Below are 18,717 nucleotides of genomic sequence, written 5' to 3'. Positions count from 1 at the left end.
ACATCAGCTCTGAAAAATAACTGATGTGGAAATATGTGATGTGATTGGTTAAAAAAGAAAATGGTGTGAAAAAATTATCAGAATTGGGTTGCCTGTGTGCACACAGCCATTTTAGGATTTGGCTCAGATGTGTAGGCTACTTGTTGTGCTCTGTTGAACCCGCAGAGGACATAGCAGAGGAACTGAGATGAGGGTTGGTCTTGTCAAGTGTCAACTGACACACATCTCAACCAAAACAGGCTCACACGCTTTCAGCCAAACCACTGACACACACTGCAATGGACTAAGAAGATATTCAGAAATGTAGAGGAAAAATATCAAATGAGTGTAAGTAAAAACATAGGGAGCCCGTTGTGTATAATTAACGAATGCTGTTTGGTAGGGAATTATCAACTGTATGATGTCGGAGCTGGGTGAGTGGTGCTTTCTGTTTGTATAAAGCCTACATTCACATGGTCTATTTGACTCAATTGCTGCAGTTGATTATTGTAGTACAGGATCAACCATTTGAGTTATCAGAATAATCTCAATCAATAATCTGTTATGGTGTCATAGTGAACATTGAGGAATGTTCGACATGGGAAGATGTGTAGTCATTTCCTTTTTCTTTTCTTCAAAAAATAAACAAATATTGTTGTCAAAAAGATGGTGTATTTAATAAATAAGAAATAGAGTGACATTCTCATGGGGATACATTAAATGACTTGTATATTATACATGTTTATTTCTGTAGTGATACTGAAAGACCCCATGGACCTTCAGCTATGAGACACAAATGGAATGCAGCTCACCACTGGTAGTGAACAACCCAGAGGTCCAATGGCCTATTCACCCCATGGTTGGTGGTCTATCCTCATTGGCATCACTTTGCTGTGTGCCATATGGTCTAGTAGAGGTAAGTGGTCTATTCACCAATCATGTAGGCTACCTACGTAATAAGAATTATGTCAAGAGCACTTGATATTCTTCCTTAGTGATACTTCAAAGCATTTGTCCAAGATAGATTCATAAAATGTCCAAGACTTTCTACCTATCCACAGACTGTGTACTCTGCAAGTCTGCATTTGCCTTGAACTGTTCTCATATGCTGTAGGATTATGCTCGATCTTTTAATAAACACCCTATGAATATGTCTTTAATAGTATGAGTTGATTTCCTCTTGATGTCTCATTTCTCTGTGTGCCAAAAGTCACCAAACCTCAGGACAGACTGTATTGAGCGCAGGCTTTTATTCCAGCCCAGCACAAACACACCTGATTCTACAAATATATAATATATATGGTGTGTTATTGCAGGGCTAGAACAAAAGCCTGCACACCCTGTAGCTCACCAGAACCAGTGCTGGAGACCCTTGTTCTGTTGTGTTTTCTGTTCCGCTTCTATGACAATGCTGCTAAAGCAAGTATTTTTAACTTCCAGTTTACTCCTCTGTCATTCCCCAGTGAGATAGCAAGAGTTTTCTTTGTCGTTTTGTTGTGCCTCCAGCTGATAAGCCATGTACTGCATCATCCAGCATTGGGGACCTGGTCCTTCTGGGCTCCAGCTTCCAGGTGTTCTGTACCTATCAGGCCAGCTGCAGAGCTTCCAAATCAATGCACACCGACAAGAAGAAAATACGGAAAATACAGCCCTACAACTCTACAACTATATTCCTCAACGTGACAAACATAAGTAAAAACACAACGTACACCTGCCTGTGTGAAGGAGAACCTGAGCCTTGTGGACTCGATATTGATACTGGATGTAAGTATGGAACAGTATATACTCTGCAATATAGCACTCCGCAATACCAGAGCACTCTGCAATACAAAACAAGGTGTCAACAGTGACCAGAATAACTATAGGGCTGGGGGTGTGAAACCAAACTGAATGGGACAGATGGAGAAAAACAACTTCTGCCTTTTGACACTCATGAAGGAGAACACCACTCCCTGAATTAGCCAGTCAGATATGCAGTGTGACATCTTTTCATCAAGTAGTCTTTAAGTACAACATGTGGTGGAGGAGTTGCATTATAAAGTCTGCTCTATACCTCTTGGACCATCTAGTCTGACTACTAACTAGTTCAACCCATCTCAGTGTCAGCACTTCTAACAGTTGTGTCAGAGGTGCAAGTTTAAATGATACACATTTAACTCATGTCAGTGGTCTTTAAAGGAACAATACCATCACATGCTGGTTACTGGTCCAAAGCACAATGAGAAAAACACTTTGTACCAGAACACGTCCATTTGTGTTGTTGATGTATTGTCATGGTTACCTTGCAGACACACCTGACCTGCCAGAAAATGTAACCTGTGTCCAGAAAGGTCCATTTGGAGAGGTGATGTGTACATGGAGGAGAGGAAGGGAAACTCACCTGACAACCACTTCAGAGCTCTGGTGAGTTTGGAAGAGAAAGAGAAAGGGACAGACAGTACTATGCCATGCGCCACATCATAGCTTTAATAAGGAGCTGAGGAATCGCAGGGTTGGTGGTCTCTCTCACATGTTGGAGCAGAGCAGCCTTGGTGGTCAAGCATACTTCTGCTACCAACAACCCAATATGGTTTCTATGGCAAGACAACGACATGTTTAAGTAAAAACAGACTTGTCACTGTTATGTTTTGCTCAGTATAGTTTTTTCACCATACAGACTTAAATACGGAGAATTAAAGAAAAAGAGAAAAGAGAGAAAAGGAAAATGCATGAGATAGAAAAGCCAGTTGGTATGGATGAGGTGTACTGTATAGTAAGTTGTGGATTACTTGTATGTGTTTCATGTGTTTCAGGGTGAGAGCTGTGTTTGGTAACAGCACAGCAGGATCTGTATCCTACCCTGGTTCTGGTTCCAGGTCTGATCCTGGTCTATTCTCAGCTAATTTCCCTGTGTCTGGTTCTGTCCAGACGGAATACTCCGTATGGGCCAGCTCCTCCAACAAGCTAGGTTCTGCTGTGTCCACCACCCTCAACTTCACACTCGACCACATTGGTATGGCAGCTGCAAAAAACTAAAAAGAATATAACACTGATTATGCAATTTTGATCATTCTGCACCTATATGAGGAAATGTGCACCTACAGTTGAAGTCGGAAGTTTACATACACCTTAGCCAAATACATTTAAACTCAGTTTTTCACAATTCCTGACATTTAATCCTTGTAAAAAATTCCCTGTCTAAGGTCAGTTAGGATCACCACTTTATTTTAAGAATGTGAAATGTCAGAATAATAGTAGAGAGAATTATTTATTTCAGCTTTTGTTTCTTTCATCACATTCCCAGTGGGTCAGAAGTTTTCATACACTCAATTAGTATTTGGAAGCATTCCCTTTAAATTGTTTAACTTGGGTCAAACAATTCGGACAGCCTTCCACAAGCTTCCAACAATAAGTTGGGTGAATTTTGGTCCATTCCTCCTGACAGAGCTGGTGTAACTGAGTCAGGTTTGTAGGCCTCCTTGCTCGCACACACTTTTTCAGTTCTGCCCACAAATCTTCTATGGGATTGAGGTCAGGGCTTTGTGATGGCCACTCTAATACCTTTACTTTGTTTTCCATAAGCCATTTTGCCACAACTTTGGAAGTATGCTTGGGGTCATTGTCCATTTGGAAGACCCATTTGCGACCAAGCTTGTCTTGAGATGTTGCTTCAATATATCCACATAATTTTCTCTGCTCATGATGCCATCTATTTTGTGAAGTGCACCAGTCCCTCCTGCAGCAAAGCACTCCCACAACATGATGCTGCCACCCCCGTGCTTCACGGTTGGCATGGTGTTCTTCAGCTTGCAAGCCTCCCCTTTTTCCTCCAAACATAACGATGGTCATCATGGCCAAACAGTTCTATTTTTGTTTCATCAGACCAGAGGACATTTCTCCGAAAAATATGATCTTTGTCCCCATGTGCAGTTGCAAACCGTAGTCTGGCTATTTTATGGTAGTGTCTTCTTCCTTGCTGAGTGGCCTTTCAGGTTATGTCGATATAGGACTCGTTTTACTGTGGATATAGATACTTTTGTACCTGTTTCCTCCAGTATCTTCACAAGGTCCTTTGCTGTTGTTCTGGGATTGATTTGCACTTTTCGCACCATAGTACGTTCATCTCTATGAGAAAGAACGCATCTCCTTCCTGAGCGGTATGACGGCTGTGTGGTCCCATGGTATTTATAATTGCGTACTATTGTTTGTACAGATGAACGTGGTACCTTCAAGCGTTTGGAAATTGCTCCCAAGGATGAACCAGACCTATGGAGGTCTACAATTTTTGGCTGATTTCTTTTGATTTTCCCATGATGACAAGCAAAGAGGCACTGAGTTTGAAGGTAGGCCTTGAAATACATCTACAGGTACCCCTCCAATTGACTCAAATGATGTCAATTAGCCTATCAGAAGCTTCTAAAGCCATGACAACTTCTGACCCACTGGAATTGTGATACAGTGAATTTTAAGTGAAATAATCTGTCTGTAAACAATTGTTGGAAAAATTACTTGTGTCATGCACAAAGTAGATGTCCTAACCGACTTGCTAAAACTATAGTTTGTTAACAAGAAATTTGCGGAATGCTTGAAAAACTAGTTTTAATGACTCCAACCTAAGTGTATGCAAACTTCCGACTTCAACTGTATCTATCTATGCATTTAGCAATCCTTGCTTTATTTTAGATTTTTTTTGCATCCCATTACACTTAATATAAAGAAGACTGAAACATAACAGAACCGTTCGACATACAAACACTGAAGTTTTGTCTTTAAAAAAAGAAGAACGTTTATTAATTATGAAAAATATGAATAACATTCCACCACGAGGCCACTTGAGGGCGCTTTGGTCATTTGACTACTAGGCTATGTTATCCACCTAACGTTTGTTTTAGAAATGACCAGTGTAGCAGTTATGATGCATTCTAGATGAGTACTAGATGTTTGTCAGGTTTGGGTGAGTAATATCACTGGTGATATATCACTGGTGCTCTCTACACTCTAACCACAAGCATCCACTACTGTACTCTCTCAGTCCGTACTAACTGTCCTATGTGTATCCCTGTCCATATTGACTGCTCTCTCTCTCTCTCTCTCTCTCTCTCTCTCTCTCTCTCTCTCTCTCTCTCTCTCTCTCTCTCTCTCTCTCTCTTTCTTTCTCTCTCTCTATAGTGCAGCCCTTGCCCCCTGCTGTGTCCCAGGTAGAGTGCTGGTCGCTGGGCTGTAATGTCAGGGTGGAGGGGGCTCAGGGAGCTCAGCTCCTGGAGGTCCAGCAGAGAACCGCCCAGGGACCAGGACCATGGATATTACACCCACACACCGTAAGAACCACTGTCACACAGTCACCCACGCACTGTAAACATCACCTGCCATATAGGGAACTGACTGGGTATTGACCATTATATACATACAATCCAATGCTGCTTTGCTAGATGTTGAGTTGCAGAACCGTTGCAAGACACACCCTCACATGTAAGATTTGTGCTTAAATCACAAGACCTCTCGGCTGAGTCAGAAGCCGAGGCAGATTTGACTGGGGTTTGCAGATCCCTGCCTCCTGCTGTTCCGAGATGCTAGACTGCCAAAGCCAGTCAAGCATCTACATGTCTTCACTTTTTAGTAGTCCTCTCATGCCTTGTCTGCCTTGGCAGCCCCCCACATGCAAGTCTTATGATTGTGTAATGAATGTGTAATAATTGTTTAATAAATGTGTGATACATGTCTTATAAAAGTAATACTGTGTTCTGACTGCTGTGCCTCACAGGCAGGTTCAGTGTGGAACCAGTCCATTCTGTCTCTGCAGCCCTACACGAAGTATGAGTTCCAGGCCAGGGTCAGACTGAGCCATAGGAGAGGCATCTGGAGTGACTGGAGCCAACCCGTCTCTAACTGGACACAGGAGGAGGGTAAGAACACTAATACTGCACTGTGTGGGTGATTTGTTGGTCCTGCAGATGGTCTTTATAGACTGGGCAAAACAGACAGGGTTGGTTTAGATTGTTGACAACATGTTAACTATACTTCATCTCCAATGTTTATTGAAAGCATGAATAAAGTTTCACAATATGCACTTGTTGTCTAACAAAATACACCGAACAAAAATATAAATGCAACATGCAACAATTTCAACAATTTTACTGAGCTACAGTTCATATAAGGAAATCAGTAAATTGAAATACATTTATTAGGACCTAATCTATGGATTCTATATGACTGGGCAGGTGCACAGCCATGGGTGGGCCTGGGAGGGCATAGGCCCACCTACTTTGGAGCCAGGCCCAGCCAATCAGAATGAGCTGTCCATGTGGCTGGTGTCAGACAATCCCGCAGGGGAAGAAGCTGGATGTGGACGTCCTGGCATAGTTACACGTGGTCTGCGGTTGTGAGGCCGGTTGGACTTACTGCCAAAATGTCTAAAACGATTTTGGAGGTGGCTTATGGTAGTGAAATGAACATTAAATTATCTGGCAACAGAATTGATCTCCAAACTTGAGACATCTGTGGCATTGTGCTGTGTGACAAAACTTAACACTTTGGAGTGGCCTTTTATTGTCCCCAGCACAAGGTGAACCTGTGTAATGCTCATGTTGTTTAATCAGCTTCTTGGTATGCCACACCTGTAAAGTGGATGGATTATCTTGGCAAAGGAGAAATGCTCACTAACAGGGATATAAACAAATTTGTGCAATTTATTTTTTAGCAGTAAGCTTTTTTTTGCATATGGAACATTTCTGGGATCTTTTATTGCAGCTCATGAAACATGGGACCAACATTTTACATGCTGTGTGCATATTTTTGTTCAGTGTACATTGTTACAGTTGCTGGCTAGATACATAGAGAGTTTGAGCAATATTAACATAGACGTGACAAGACCCATGTCATGGTATCCAGAACAAGATAAAACTAACAAACGAGCCACTTAAGATTCCCCACATGGCAGTTTCTTGTCATTGTTGCGAGCTTTACGGTCCTCCAGAATCACAACAACACACATCCTTCTGTCCCACTGAAGTGTGCGGATCGTTTTCGTGACATTCTCAGCTAACCCATCTATAGCAGAACCAGGAATGTACAGTTACATACGCCTGGTAACTGGTGTTTTATCATACATCTCTATCAGTAACAGATTCAGTTGACATGTGTCACTTTATTAATGATGCCCTTTGGCATACTGTACTGGTTGGTTGTGACTAAGTTATTGTGCAGTTGTGTGCAGAGTATGATTTGTATTACGCTGAGTTGTATCACAGAGATGTTGTCAGATAAGCTTGTCCCTCTCCATACCTACACATACACCTACACTCACATAGAGCATTGTGAAAAGTGTATCTCAGGTTTAATCTTATCCCAGGCCAGCAGATTTCAGGTGTTTCTGGAAACACCTCATAACATCATCATACTGAGAGGAACAAAAAAGTCTCCTCATGGCCAATACTAAGCAGGATCATATCGTATAATGATTGGTATCACACATTTAGAATTGACCTGTACTGGATCATTTATCATCTGGCAAAATATGGTAACACTTCCTTCATTCAGTGAAGTTACTTCATTAATTTACAGTGAAACAACACTGTTCTTCATTTCATGTGTTGTTTTAACAACCAGTACTTATGTAGAAGTAGAAGATGAGAAAATGATGTCCCTCGGGAGTATTGAGACAGTCTTTGAGAGTGTCTTTGAGAGTGTCTCTGCACCTCTGAGCACTATCAACCACACCATCACCCTGTAGGAGAGATAGTCACAGTGTGGTAGCCTCACTATAACCTCACCTCCCTTCTCTGTCATCACTCATCTGATCTGTAAGCAACATGGCCCACTGCTGTGTGTGTGTGTGTGTGTGTGTGTGTGTGTGTGTGTGTGTGTGTGTGTGTGTGTGTGTGTGTGTGTGTGTGTGTGTGTGTGTGTGTGTGTGTGTGTGTGTGTGTGTGTGTGTGTGTGTGTGTGTGTGTGTGTGTGTGTGTGTGTGTGTGTGTGTGTGTGTGTGTGTGTGTGTGTGTGTGCACCGCAACCAAAATTCCCCCTCTCTCACTTCCTGATCATCAAGGGAGGAGTTTATTTTTCATTGAAGAAAAAGTAAGAAATGGAAAACCATTGAACAACGACACACATTTTGAAACTTAACAAGGTTAGACATGACAGGTCAACATGTATCATATAGGACAGTGAAACATTAAACTCTGAACTCCCCATTTTGTAATTATGAGCTACCCACTAATCTTGATGACATTATTCCGGTGAAATACATGAGAGATACATGAGAGAAATACATGAGACATTGTTTGCTTTTTGGAGGTGGACACCTCGTTTTTGGCATAATTTCTGGGAGATGCCATCACCGCTTTTGGAATAGCAAGAATTTGCCTTAACCCAGATAAACACCTCATGCCAGAGAAACCTTTTAGTGGCACATCTGAATTCTACTTGATGATGCTGTGTTTGTCCTGTCTGCTGACTTACAGGATGCAGATCACATCCGTCTGGAGCTGTATGTCACTTTGGGTGGCAGGGTATTATTTGATGCAAAAACTTAAACAAAAAATTGTTTCCAGGAAATATTAGTCATGTCTGAGACACATCCTTGTTCTTAGAAAAACATAATGAAGGTTGTCAGATGGTTATCAAAACACAAAATAGGCTGAAGGCTGATGGCTGATGGCTGACGGCTGATGGCTATCACAATGACCTTGTACATACAAGCTATGTACTTAATGGATAGAATAGGACTTTATTGATGCCAAACCCCCAGACATCACACAAATACACAGAAAACGTTTTGGGAGTATACATCCTTTTTGGGAGAACACGGGGTCAGCCACAGCTAACTGTTGCAATGAATAAACGGTTTGTATCCTGTGCTCTTTTACAGCACCTGCCAAGGCTCTGGATGTGTGGTACACAACCTCCAACTCTCCCAACTCCATCACTTTATACTGGAAGGTGAGCATTCAAAGAGATGTCTTAATATTGTCAGACTCTCTCTCTCTCTCCCACATGGGGAAAAAAAGACTTTAGTATACTGTAGTATTCACGGTGGTGTTTTTGTGGACATGACTGTTCTGTAGTATTTAGGATGGGACATTGATACCGGTACTCCAATGCTCCAATGCTGTTTTCAAAGCACTACTGATCCAATACAATGCACCGATGCTCATTTCAAAGTATCGTTATCGCTTGATCAATGACGCCCGAAGCTTCGTTTGATCACATGGTTTTTCAAACCGTGGTTTGCAAAATGAGAGATCCCACAGATTACATGACGGTGCTTTCTTCAATTCCAAGTTGCTTTCAAACCCCAACCTCTACTGGAAACCATACTTATAATGTACAGGATTTTGTGATGCTGTGTCACCTGAATGGTAAATAAGCAGGTAGAGTCGGGGACCATAAAACAATGAATGGGGTCGAGTCCTGGTGAAGGCTTATTATTTAGAGAATTGTTTTTATATGACACCACACTCTACACATTATTGTTCAAACAATTTGTTTTATTTAGTATGGTATAAGCGTATGTCTTAAGCATCCTAAATAAAGCGATCATTTCAGTTTTTGACAGCAACTTGTAATGGTAAATTATAGCTAGTAGGCTATTAACACCCGCAATGAAAATCTGTGTCAATGAGATTTTATGAATATTGTGGGAAAAACTTCCATATGGACACCCTCGCTGCCTTATATTGCTAATCAACAAATGTCACTAAGGTGCATTGTGTTAAAAGTTCTAAGTAATGAATTGCTGAAAGCCCCAAATGCTTCAGAAAGCCTTGGTTTCCCATCACTAGTATTTACTGTTGTGTTTTTGTTGTTGTACATATACACTGAGTGTACAAAACATTATGAACACTCGCTCTTTCCATGACATAGACTGACCAGGTGAATCCAGGTGAAAGCTATGATCCCTTATTGATGCCACCTGTTAGATCCACTTCAATCAGTGTAGATGAAGGGGAGGAGACAGGTTCATTAAGGATTTTTAAGGCTTGAGACAATTGAGACATGGATTGTGTATGTGTGCTATTCAGAATGTTGAATGGGCAAGAAGACAAAAGATTTAAGTGCTTTTCAACGAAGTAGTGTCAGGTGCACCGGTTTGTGTTAAGAACTGCAACCCTGCTGGGTTTTTCACGCTCAACAGTTTCCCATGTGTATCAAAAATAGTCCATCGCCAAAAGGACATCCAGCCAACTTGACACAATTTTGGGAAGCATTGGAGTCAACCTGGGCCAGCATCCCTGTGGAACGCTTTCGACACCTTGTAGAGTCCATACCCTGACGAATTGAGGCTGTTTCTGAGGGCAAAAGGCGGGGGGATGCAACTCAATATTAGGAAGGTGTTCTTAATGTTTTGTACACTCAGTGTATATGTTGTTTGTCATAAAATATGGTGTCTCTAGTTCTACCTGAGTAATTAGGACAAAAAATGTTACTTTCTTCCTGTTTCTGTCCTAAACTGTAGCCTTTTGTCACGTGGGTGTGTAAAGTTTTCTTAGCCGCATTAGGTAAAGGGCAAACTCAGACCACTTCTGAGAGGTGACATTCTCCCCCCCCCCTAACCTCACCCCATAGGTGTGAGAGGCTCCCTCCCCAATGATGTGTGAGACTGAAACCTGGGCCAGACACGTGACAGTTTCAGTTTACAAGAAACAGAAAAGACGAGCAGTTTAAAAGAAATGATAGATCCCTTACACACCTCTCATCTCCCAGCAGAGATGCTGCAGGGATAGCATGCCTTCTTAGCTGCTCCTGGGCAATACAATAAAGTTGAATTAAATGTTAAGCTAACACAAGGGTAGGAGCATGTTGATATAGAAACAGTCAGACTCTAGGGTAGAATCTCAATTGCATACTCCTCTCTCGTTGCCTCGTTCTTGAAACCCATTTAATGAGAAAGCCAGAGGTCTCTCTCCTTTGACATTCTCCTCCAATTGAGATTCTCCTTTGCTTTAGGATTCTATGCTGGGAAACAGAAGTGCGATGAAAACACTGATAGCCAATCCTATCACTGCATCATTTGTGATTGTTGCCCATGGAGTGGGCCTGTGTTTTATATGTGGTTCTGAATCTGATTGCAGAGGCTGAGTCACACAGAGGCCAGAGGGAAGATCAGGGGTTACAAGGTGATAGTTCACGACGCCCTGGCAGGGAAATCTGAGAGCAACACCTCCATTAATCATATTTCAGGCCTGTCCTGCTCTCGCTGTGATGTCACTGTCTACGCCCTGAACTCCAGAGGTTCCTCACCCCCTGCCCGTGTCACCATTCCCCTCAGAGCAGGTAAGGCATCTCCATTTCCTCCCCGTTTTCCCCCCTTTTCCTCCATCTTCCTATTCAAGATTCAGACTCTTCAGAAAAGTGAAAACTATAAATGCAAGAATTTGTTCCACTTCTTGGCTTCTTTAATTTAAAAGACAATTAACATTTAAAAATCACATAGACATAAATGTAACATCCAATTGACCGTAGTTGACAGGGAAGGGTGACTGCTCTACTGACAGTGTCATACACTCCTCTCCCTTCACAGCCCAGCCCCCTCAGAATGTGATGTGTACAAGTCACAGTAACCACAGCGTCACCATCTCCTGGCGGAGGCCTGTAACTGCAGGAGCAGCCAGTGGAACAGGGGATGGGGCAGTAAGTGGCTACCTGCTGGAATGGTTCCCTGTTGGCAGACAGGTGGAGAAGCTCAGGTGGAAAAGACTGGGTCCTAATGAAACCCATACTGTCATTAGAGGTACGTGTAGCGGATGGATGGCCAGCTTAGCATTGCATTAGATCTTATTGGATCCCTGAGTGATGACACAGCCAGTTGATCCCTCCTCTTGATCTCATTCCCTCTCTCTCTCGATCTCCACCCCACCCACTGTCTCTCTTGTGTGTAGATAACATTAAGCCGTTTGAGTGCTATGAGGGAGCAGTTTATGCTCTGTATGAGCAGGCAGTGGGCAGGGCCCAGTTTGAAGACTTCTACACCTTGGAATTAGGTAAGGAAACAGGAGATCACCATTTTTCCGAAGGTTTCACAACAATGGAACAGTGCCCGAGTTCGATTCCTATTTGTGGTGTGACTGTGTCCTGTAGTACCTTCCGCGGGTCCGTCTGTCCATCAGCCGGTGGTGGAGGGGGACAAAGTGACTGTTTCCTGGTCAGAGGTCCCTCAGGAACACAGGTGGGGCTGTGTCATCAACTACACCATCTATGTGAAAAACTCAGAGGGAAAAGACGTTGGAAACTACGGTATGGAGAAGAACTATCAAACACAAAGTGCATTGTGTGTGTGTGTGTGTATACTGTGTTCATGACCTGTGGTTTTGTTCTAGTCTGCAGAGCATCAGAGAGGTCCTTCACCATCAGGGACCTTCCCCCTGAGTACTACCGTCTATGGATGACCGCATCGACTGCCTCAGGACAGGGCCCCAGAGCCGGACACTCCTTCATCATCAAACCTCAAAGTGAGTATAACGAGAGAAAGAGTAAAAATAATCTGTTTCTTAGAATAATCTAGCTGAAACACTCTCAGTACTATCATTCCAGTTATGTGAAGTGTTACAATAAATACAGAATGCTTATGTTTATTATACTGTATAATGTTTACACTGTGTGCTTATTATGTGTACCACTGTAGGTTTGCTTTCAGACAGTTGGCTTTATACCATGGTCCTGGTAGGGATCACCTCCTTCCTGGTGTTCTTTGTCTTGCTGTGCCTGTACCAGGTCTCCTCGCTAAGACGACGGTAATACATTAGGAACAGGAACAGCCTCTAGTCCTAATGGGGAGTCACTAGACAGCAATACTCGAAGGAAATGGAAATATTGATTGACCGTGTTATTAACTGTGTGCTCTGTTCCTGACTCACTGTGGTTATTTTCCATGTTCTTTCCTCCTCAGAGTCTCAACACTCGTCCACTGCCTCATGCCAGATATTGTCCCTGATCCTGCCAACAGCAAATGGGCAAAGGAGTGTGCCAAAGAGAAGGTACGTTCACGCAGACGCCCGAGTGCACACATGCAAGCATGCACAAACAAACACAGTCTGAATACTTAATTTGGATCCACAGTGATACATTCGTCTGACCCCTTCCTGTCTTCCCCCAGGGTGAGTTGACCCTACACCTCTACCTCAGTGAGTCTAGTGTCAGTGAAGAGGAGGAGCCAGACACTGTGGAGGTCCAGGAGCTGCCTGAGGGCAGTTGGAGCTCATGGAACCCAGCACAGCGCACTGACATCTCCGGAACTCCAGAGGGTGCTATTCACCCCTCCTTACACCTCCTCTTCATGCCCCAGCAGATCCCTGCGACAGACCCGTCAACAACAGCCTACTTCCAGAGCTCCTACCTCAAGAGCTTCTCCCAGGAGTCAGGCTCCTCAGGCCAGACACAGGATTCCCAGGGAACAGATATGACTGTAGACTACATCTCAACACACGTCCTAGAGGGCAGAGAGGAGAAGGAAGAGGAAGGTCTGGATGTGATGGGATTCTTCTCCTGTCCGCAGAACCCCCTGAGTCCGTTCATGAACCCTTTGGTGTCTTTCGGAGGGAAGCTGACTCTGGATGCGGTCAGGATCGACTGCAGTGAGTTCTTAGACTGATGGGTTAGACTGATAGACATATAAAATAACCCAAGGAGCAGGTTGTGTGAAGACCCTGTGTAATCTTTGATTCTCACTAACCAACAATCATTATAAACAGTTATATTGCATTACAGTACAACAGTACACTATCTATCAGAGATGGGAGACTACAGACCTCGGGGTCTATAGTGGTGTAACACTTTTTCACCATAGCAAACACTAATTGCATTCTAAAATGAAGATGATGATGAGTTGATTTTTGGAGTCAGGTGTTAGCTGGGGCAAAAGTGTGACATCAATCCGGCCCCCGAGGACTGGAGTTGCCCATCCTAGATCTATGTCTTGGATAACACAAAAGATCAATACAATACAACTCACCCGTCACATTTCCCCCAGTTTACAGGGACTGTAAGCAATGAGCTTTTCTGAAATTATATAAAGTTATGTAAAGTGCACCATGAGTGCACCATGAGTTCATATCTGGAAGTGTATTTATTATTTTCACAAAGAGATAGTACTGGAATATGCAGGGTCAGCCTTAGCATAGAGTCCTGGATCCTTGCAGAGAGTACAGGTGCTCTATAGTGTAAATGTAATATTGGGGATTCTTAAAGTTTAATACATTTAATATGGGGGATTATTGTGATGAGAAAAAAGGAGACTGGAGATGCTAGTGAGGTTAGACTTGTATTTGTTATTTGGGGTCTTTGAATCAGTTACATTTCGTTATCAACAAATCAGCCTGCATCTCAAATCGACAGTTAATCAGAGCAGCAAGAAGCAAAAAACACAACCAACCCGCGGTGAGCAAACAGGCATGAATTCTGAGAAGAATAACAGATAGATATTAGGATACAGATTACAGATGGGTCAATGTATTTAGCTTTCAAACATAATTTACAATATTGTTTAACAGTGGTTTGTTATACACAAAAAGATATGTGAACCCTTTGGAATTAGCTGGATTTCTGCATAAAGTCACAGCATTAGACAAACACAGTCTGCTTAAACTAATAACACACAAACAATTATAATGTGGATGTTTTTATTGAACACACCGTGTAAACGTTCACAGTGCAGGTTGGGAAAATGATGTGAACCCTTGGATTTAATAACAGGTTGACCCTCCTTTGGCAGCAATAACCTCAACCAAACGTTTTCTGTAGTTGCGTATCAGACCTGCACAACAGTGAAGAGGAATTTTTGACCATTCCTCTTTACAAAACTGTTTCAGTTTTATAATATTCTTGGGATGTCTGGAGTGAACCGCTCTCTTGAGGTCATGCCACAGCATCTCAATCGGGTTGAGGTCAGGACTGACTGGGCCACTCAGGTTGAGGTCAGGACTGACTGGGCCACTCAGGTTGAGGTCAGGACTGACTGGGCCACTCAGGTTGAGGTTAGGACTGACTGGGCCACTCAGGTTGAGGTCAGGACTGACTGGGCCACTCAGGTTGAGGTCAGAACTGACTGGGCCACTCAGGTTGAGGTCAGGACTGACTGGGCCACTCAGGTTGAGGTCAGGACTGACTGGGCCACTCAGGTTGAGGTCAGGACTGACTGGGCCACTCAGGTTGAGGTCAGGACTGACTGGGCCACTCAGGTTGAGGTCAGGACTGACTGGGCCACTCAGGTTGAGGTTAGGACTGACTGTGCCATTCCAGAAGGCGTATTTTTTTCTGTTCAAGTCAATCTGTTGTTGATTTACTTTTGTATTTTGGGTAGTTGTCCTGTTGCATCACCGAACTTCTGTTGAGCTTCAATTTGCCGACAGACTCCTTCTACTGCAAAATGTCTTGATAAACTTGGGAATACATTTTTTCCGTCGATGATAGCAAGCTGTCTAGGCCCTGAGACGGCATAGCAGTCCCAAACCATGATGCTCCCTCCACCATACTTTACAGTTGGGATGAGGTTTTGATGTTGGTGTGCTGTGCCTTTTTATCTCCACACATAGTGTTGTGTGTTCGTTCCTTCCAAACAACACAACTTTAGTTTAATCCGTCCACAGAATATTTTGCCAGTAGCGCTGTGGAATATCCAGGTGCTCTTTTGAAAACATCAGACGTGCAGAAATATTTTTTGGGGACAGCAGTGGCTTCTTCCATGGTGTCCTCCCATGAACACCATTCTTGTTTAGTGTTTTACGTATTTTAGATTCGTCAACAGAGATGTTAGCGTCTTCCAGAGATTTCTGTAAGTCTTTAGCTGACACTCTAGGATTCTTCTTAACCTCATTGAGCATTCTGCGCTGTGTACTTGCAGTCTTGCAGGACGGCCACTCTTAGGGAGAGTAGCAATAGTGCTGAAATTTCTCAATTTATAGACCATTTGTCTTACTATGGACTGACTTTTAGAGATACTTTTGCAACCCTTTCCAGCTTCTGACATCTTTTGTTTGAGGCATGGTTCACATCAGGCAATGCTTCTTGTGAATAGCATACTCAAATTTTGTGAGTATTTTTTATGGGGCAGGGCAGCTCAAATGAATATCTCCAATCTCGTCTCATTGACTCTACTCCAGGTTAGTTGACTCCTGACTACAATTTGTTTTTTGATGTGTTCAATATGGACGAGACAAATACCAAAATGTGTGTGTTATTAGTTTAAGCACACTGTGTTTGTCTATTGTTGTGACTTAGATGAAGATCAGATCAACTTTTATGTTACATTTATGCAGAAATCCAGGTATTTCCAAAGGGTTCACCTACTTTTTCTTGCCACTATATATAAAATGGATGTATTCGTTAGCAACACACACAAGCATTCACACCATCAAATTAAAATCAATTGTATCTTCAGTTCAAGATCTTTTAAAGACCTCAATATCCAATAATAATCTGCAGTAGCGAGTTTAGCGAGAGAATATAGCCTAATAATGAAATGCACCAGAGTTAGGGAAGGTATATGGCTCTTTAGTTGATGTGAAAGTGGTTTAGGTGCATTGAAGTAAAATCACTTAATTTATGAGAACATTTATACAGAGAAAAGAGTAGAATCAGAGATGAGAAGATAATGAGAACCGCCAGAACTGCCAAAACCGCCAGAAATACTTTATTATTGTTTCATATTTACAATGTGTTACAATCCGAGTGCCGAGTTCACTATGTACATTTACTGATGTTGGTGTGTCAAAATATATATAGTGGGGCAAAAAAAGTATTTAGTCAGCCACCAATTGTGCAAGTTCTCCCACTTAAAAAGATGAGAGAGGCCTGTAATTTCTCATCATAGGTACACTTCAACTATGACAGACAAAATGAGAAAACAAAATCCAGAAAATCACATTGTAGGATTATTAATGAATTTATTTGCAAATGATGGTGGAAAATAAGTAGTGAATGACCTGCAGAGAGCTGGGACCAAAGTAACAAAGCCTACCATCAGCAAGGGCATTGAAGATGAAACGTGACTGGGTCTTTCAGCATGACAATGATCCCAAACACATCGCCCGGGCAACGAAGGAGTGGCTTCGTAAGAAGCATTTCAAGATCCTTGAGTGGCCTAACCAGTCTGCAGATCTCAACCCCATAGAACATCTTTGGAGGGAGTTGAAAGTCCGTGTTGCCCAGCGTCAGCCCCAAAACATCACTGCTCTAGAGGGGATCTGCATGGAGGAATGGGCCAAAATACCAGCAACAGTGTGTGAAAACCTTGTGAAGACTTACAGAAAACGTTTGACCTCTGTCATTGCCAACAAAGGGTATATAACAAATACTGAGATAAACTTTTGTTATTGACCAAATACTTATTTTCCACCATAATTTGCAAATAAATTCATAAAAAATCCTACAATGTGATTTTCTGGATTTTTTTTCTCATTTTGTCTGTCATAGTTGAAGTGTACCTATGATGAAAATTATAGGCCTCTCTCATCTTTTTAAGTGGGAGAACTTGCACAATTGGTGGCTGACTAAATACTTTTTTGCCCCACCCATATATATGTGTGTGTGTGTGTGTGATACCTGTTAGATATTGGTGGCTTCCTGTGATGTACTTTTGTATGTCTGATTGCTGTATAAGTGAGTTAGCTAGCATGATTGAGATGTAATGGGCACATTAGCCCCTGCTAATACAGTGTTACAGATTCATGCTATCAACAGCCATCAATATAATCAAGCCGGAGGGGATGGCTGCTGTTTTATGGGCTACTGACCAATTGTGCTATTTTGTGGGGGGGTTTTCTATTTTTTTTGTAACTTATTTTGCACATAATGTTTCTGCTACCGTCTCTTACGACCGAAAAGAGCTTCTGGATATCAGAACAGCCATTACTCATCTTTTCTTTAATGAGTCTGAAGTGAAGGATTTACTGCTTATGGTAGATAAATTACACGATTATGTTATAATACTGTTTATGCATTGAATAGCTTTGATGAATCATCTATTTAATTGAATCATCTATTTCTGTGGGACTGAGTTGGGCCTCTGGGGCTTGAGCTGATAATTTACCTACAACTGGCATTCCATAGATAAGATGTGGTCGGTGTAACCGAGATTGAGAGAGCCTGGAGGAGTAGAACAAAACCCCGTATTGTTCCTAATCATCCTGTAATTTGGATTTAAACAACACCAGGTGCAGATAACCACCAAATGAACCCAAAGTGGCTTGTGATGCCCCCCAATCTGCATGAGAGGGGTGGAACCAGCCATGACTAAGCATTCTTAGTGTGAGCTATATAAAAACCAGGATTCCTCTGTAAAGGTTAAGCTCTCGGCAACACACTCAAGAGTGTGGGGTCGACAGTTTCATTAGTGCTATAATTAATCGATATGAAATAAAGATGATTATTTGAATAATTGTCCAAGTCTCTCTCAGTGTACATGAATTTCCACGACATGCTGCTCCCGGACCAGGCCCACATCCCCGTCATTCACATGAAGAGGAGACGGAGATACAGAGACCGCAGATCCGAGTGCCTTGTGAGAATTTGTTTGCAAGTGCGTAACCCGCCTCTACCATCCTTCCTATTGGCCAACTTGCAATCACTGGAGAATGAACTGGATGAGCTCCAATCAAGACTATCCTACCATCGGGACATTAAAAACTGTAATATCTTATGTTTCACTGAGTCGTGGCTGAATGATGACATGGATCTGGATTTTCTGTGCATCGGCAAGACAGAACAGCTACTTCCGGTAAGGTGAGTGGTGGTGGTCTGTGTATATTTGTCAATAACAACTGGTACGCA

At 42.5% G+C, this 18,717-nt stretch overlaps 1 protein-coding gene across 6 annotated transcripts; it reads left to right on the top strand.

Moving 5' to 3' along the window:
- Nucleotides 1–159: 159 nt before the first annotated feature.
- il12rb2 (interleukin 12 receptor, beta 2a) lies at nt 160–18,327 on the top strand. 6 transcript variants are annotated; one of them, XR_008061584.1, is made up of 17 exons: nt 160–327; nt 734–895; nt 1,486–1,743; nt 2,268–2,382; nt 2,772–2,971; nt 5,128–5,276; nt 5,720–5,861; nt 8,825–8,895; nt 11,028–11,229; nt 11,477–11,686; nt 11,835–11,936; nt 12,034–12,189; nt 12,273–12,404; nt 12,578–12,686; nt 12,842–12,929; nt 13,049–14,924; nt 15,045–18,327. XR_008061584.1 is itself a non-coding variant. In XM_035783229.2 (16 exons), exons 2-16 carry the CDS (start codon nt 781–783, stop codon nt 13,541–13,543), a joined length of 2,544 nt encoding a protein of 847 aa, XP_035639122.1. In that variant the 5' UTR covers nt 160–327; nt 734–780; the 3' UTR covers nt 13,544–18,327. The 6 variants fall into 6 exon arrangements, 1 of the variants encoding a protein (XP_035639122.1); XR_008061576.1 differs by having other exon boundaries at nt 15,015–18,327; XR_008061582.1 differs by having other exon boundaries at nt 14,955–18,327.
- The last annotated feature ends 390 nt before the right edge of the window (nt 18,328–18,717 follow it).

Source organism: Oncorhynchus keta, chromosome 1 (assembly GCF_023373465.1).
Source record: "Oncorhynchus keta strain PuntledgeMale-10-30-2019 chromosome 1, Oket_V2, whole genome shotgun sequence".
Taxonomy (NCBI): domain Eukaryota; kingdom Metazoa; phylum Chordata; class Actinopteri; order Salmoniformes; family Salmonidae; genus Oncorhynchus; species Oncorhynchus keta.
Note: the sequence above shows the minus strand (reverse complement) of the source record. Positions and strands in the feature narration are given on the sequence as shown.

Bases quoted from the DNA above. Each gene is read 5' to 3' on its own strand.
- il12rb2 (XM_035783229.2), top strand. From the start codon at position 781: ATGCAGCTCACCACTGGTAGTGAACAACCCAGAGGTCCAATGGCCTAT. The intron at 896-1,485 runs GTAAGTGGTCTA...TTGTGCCTCCAG, and splicing joins TGCCATATGGTCTAGTAGAG to CTGATAAGCCATGTACTGCA. The intron at 11,937-12,033 runs GTAAGGAAACAG...TGTGTCCTGTAG, and splicing joins CTTCTACACCTTGGAATTAG to TACCTTCCGCGGGTCCGTCT.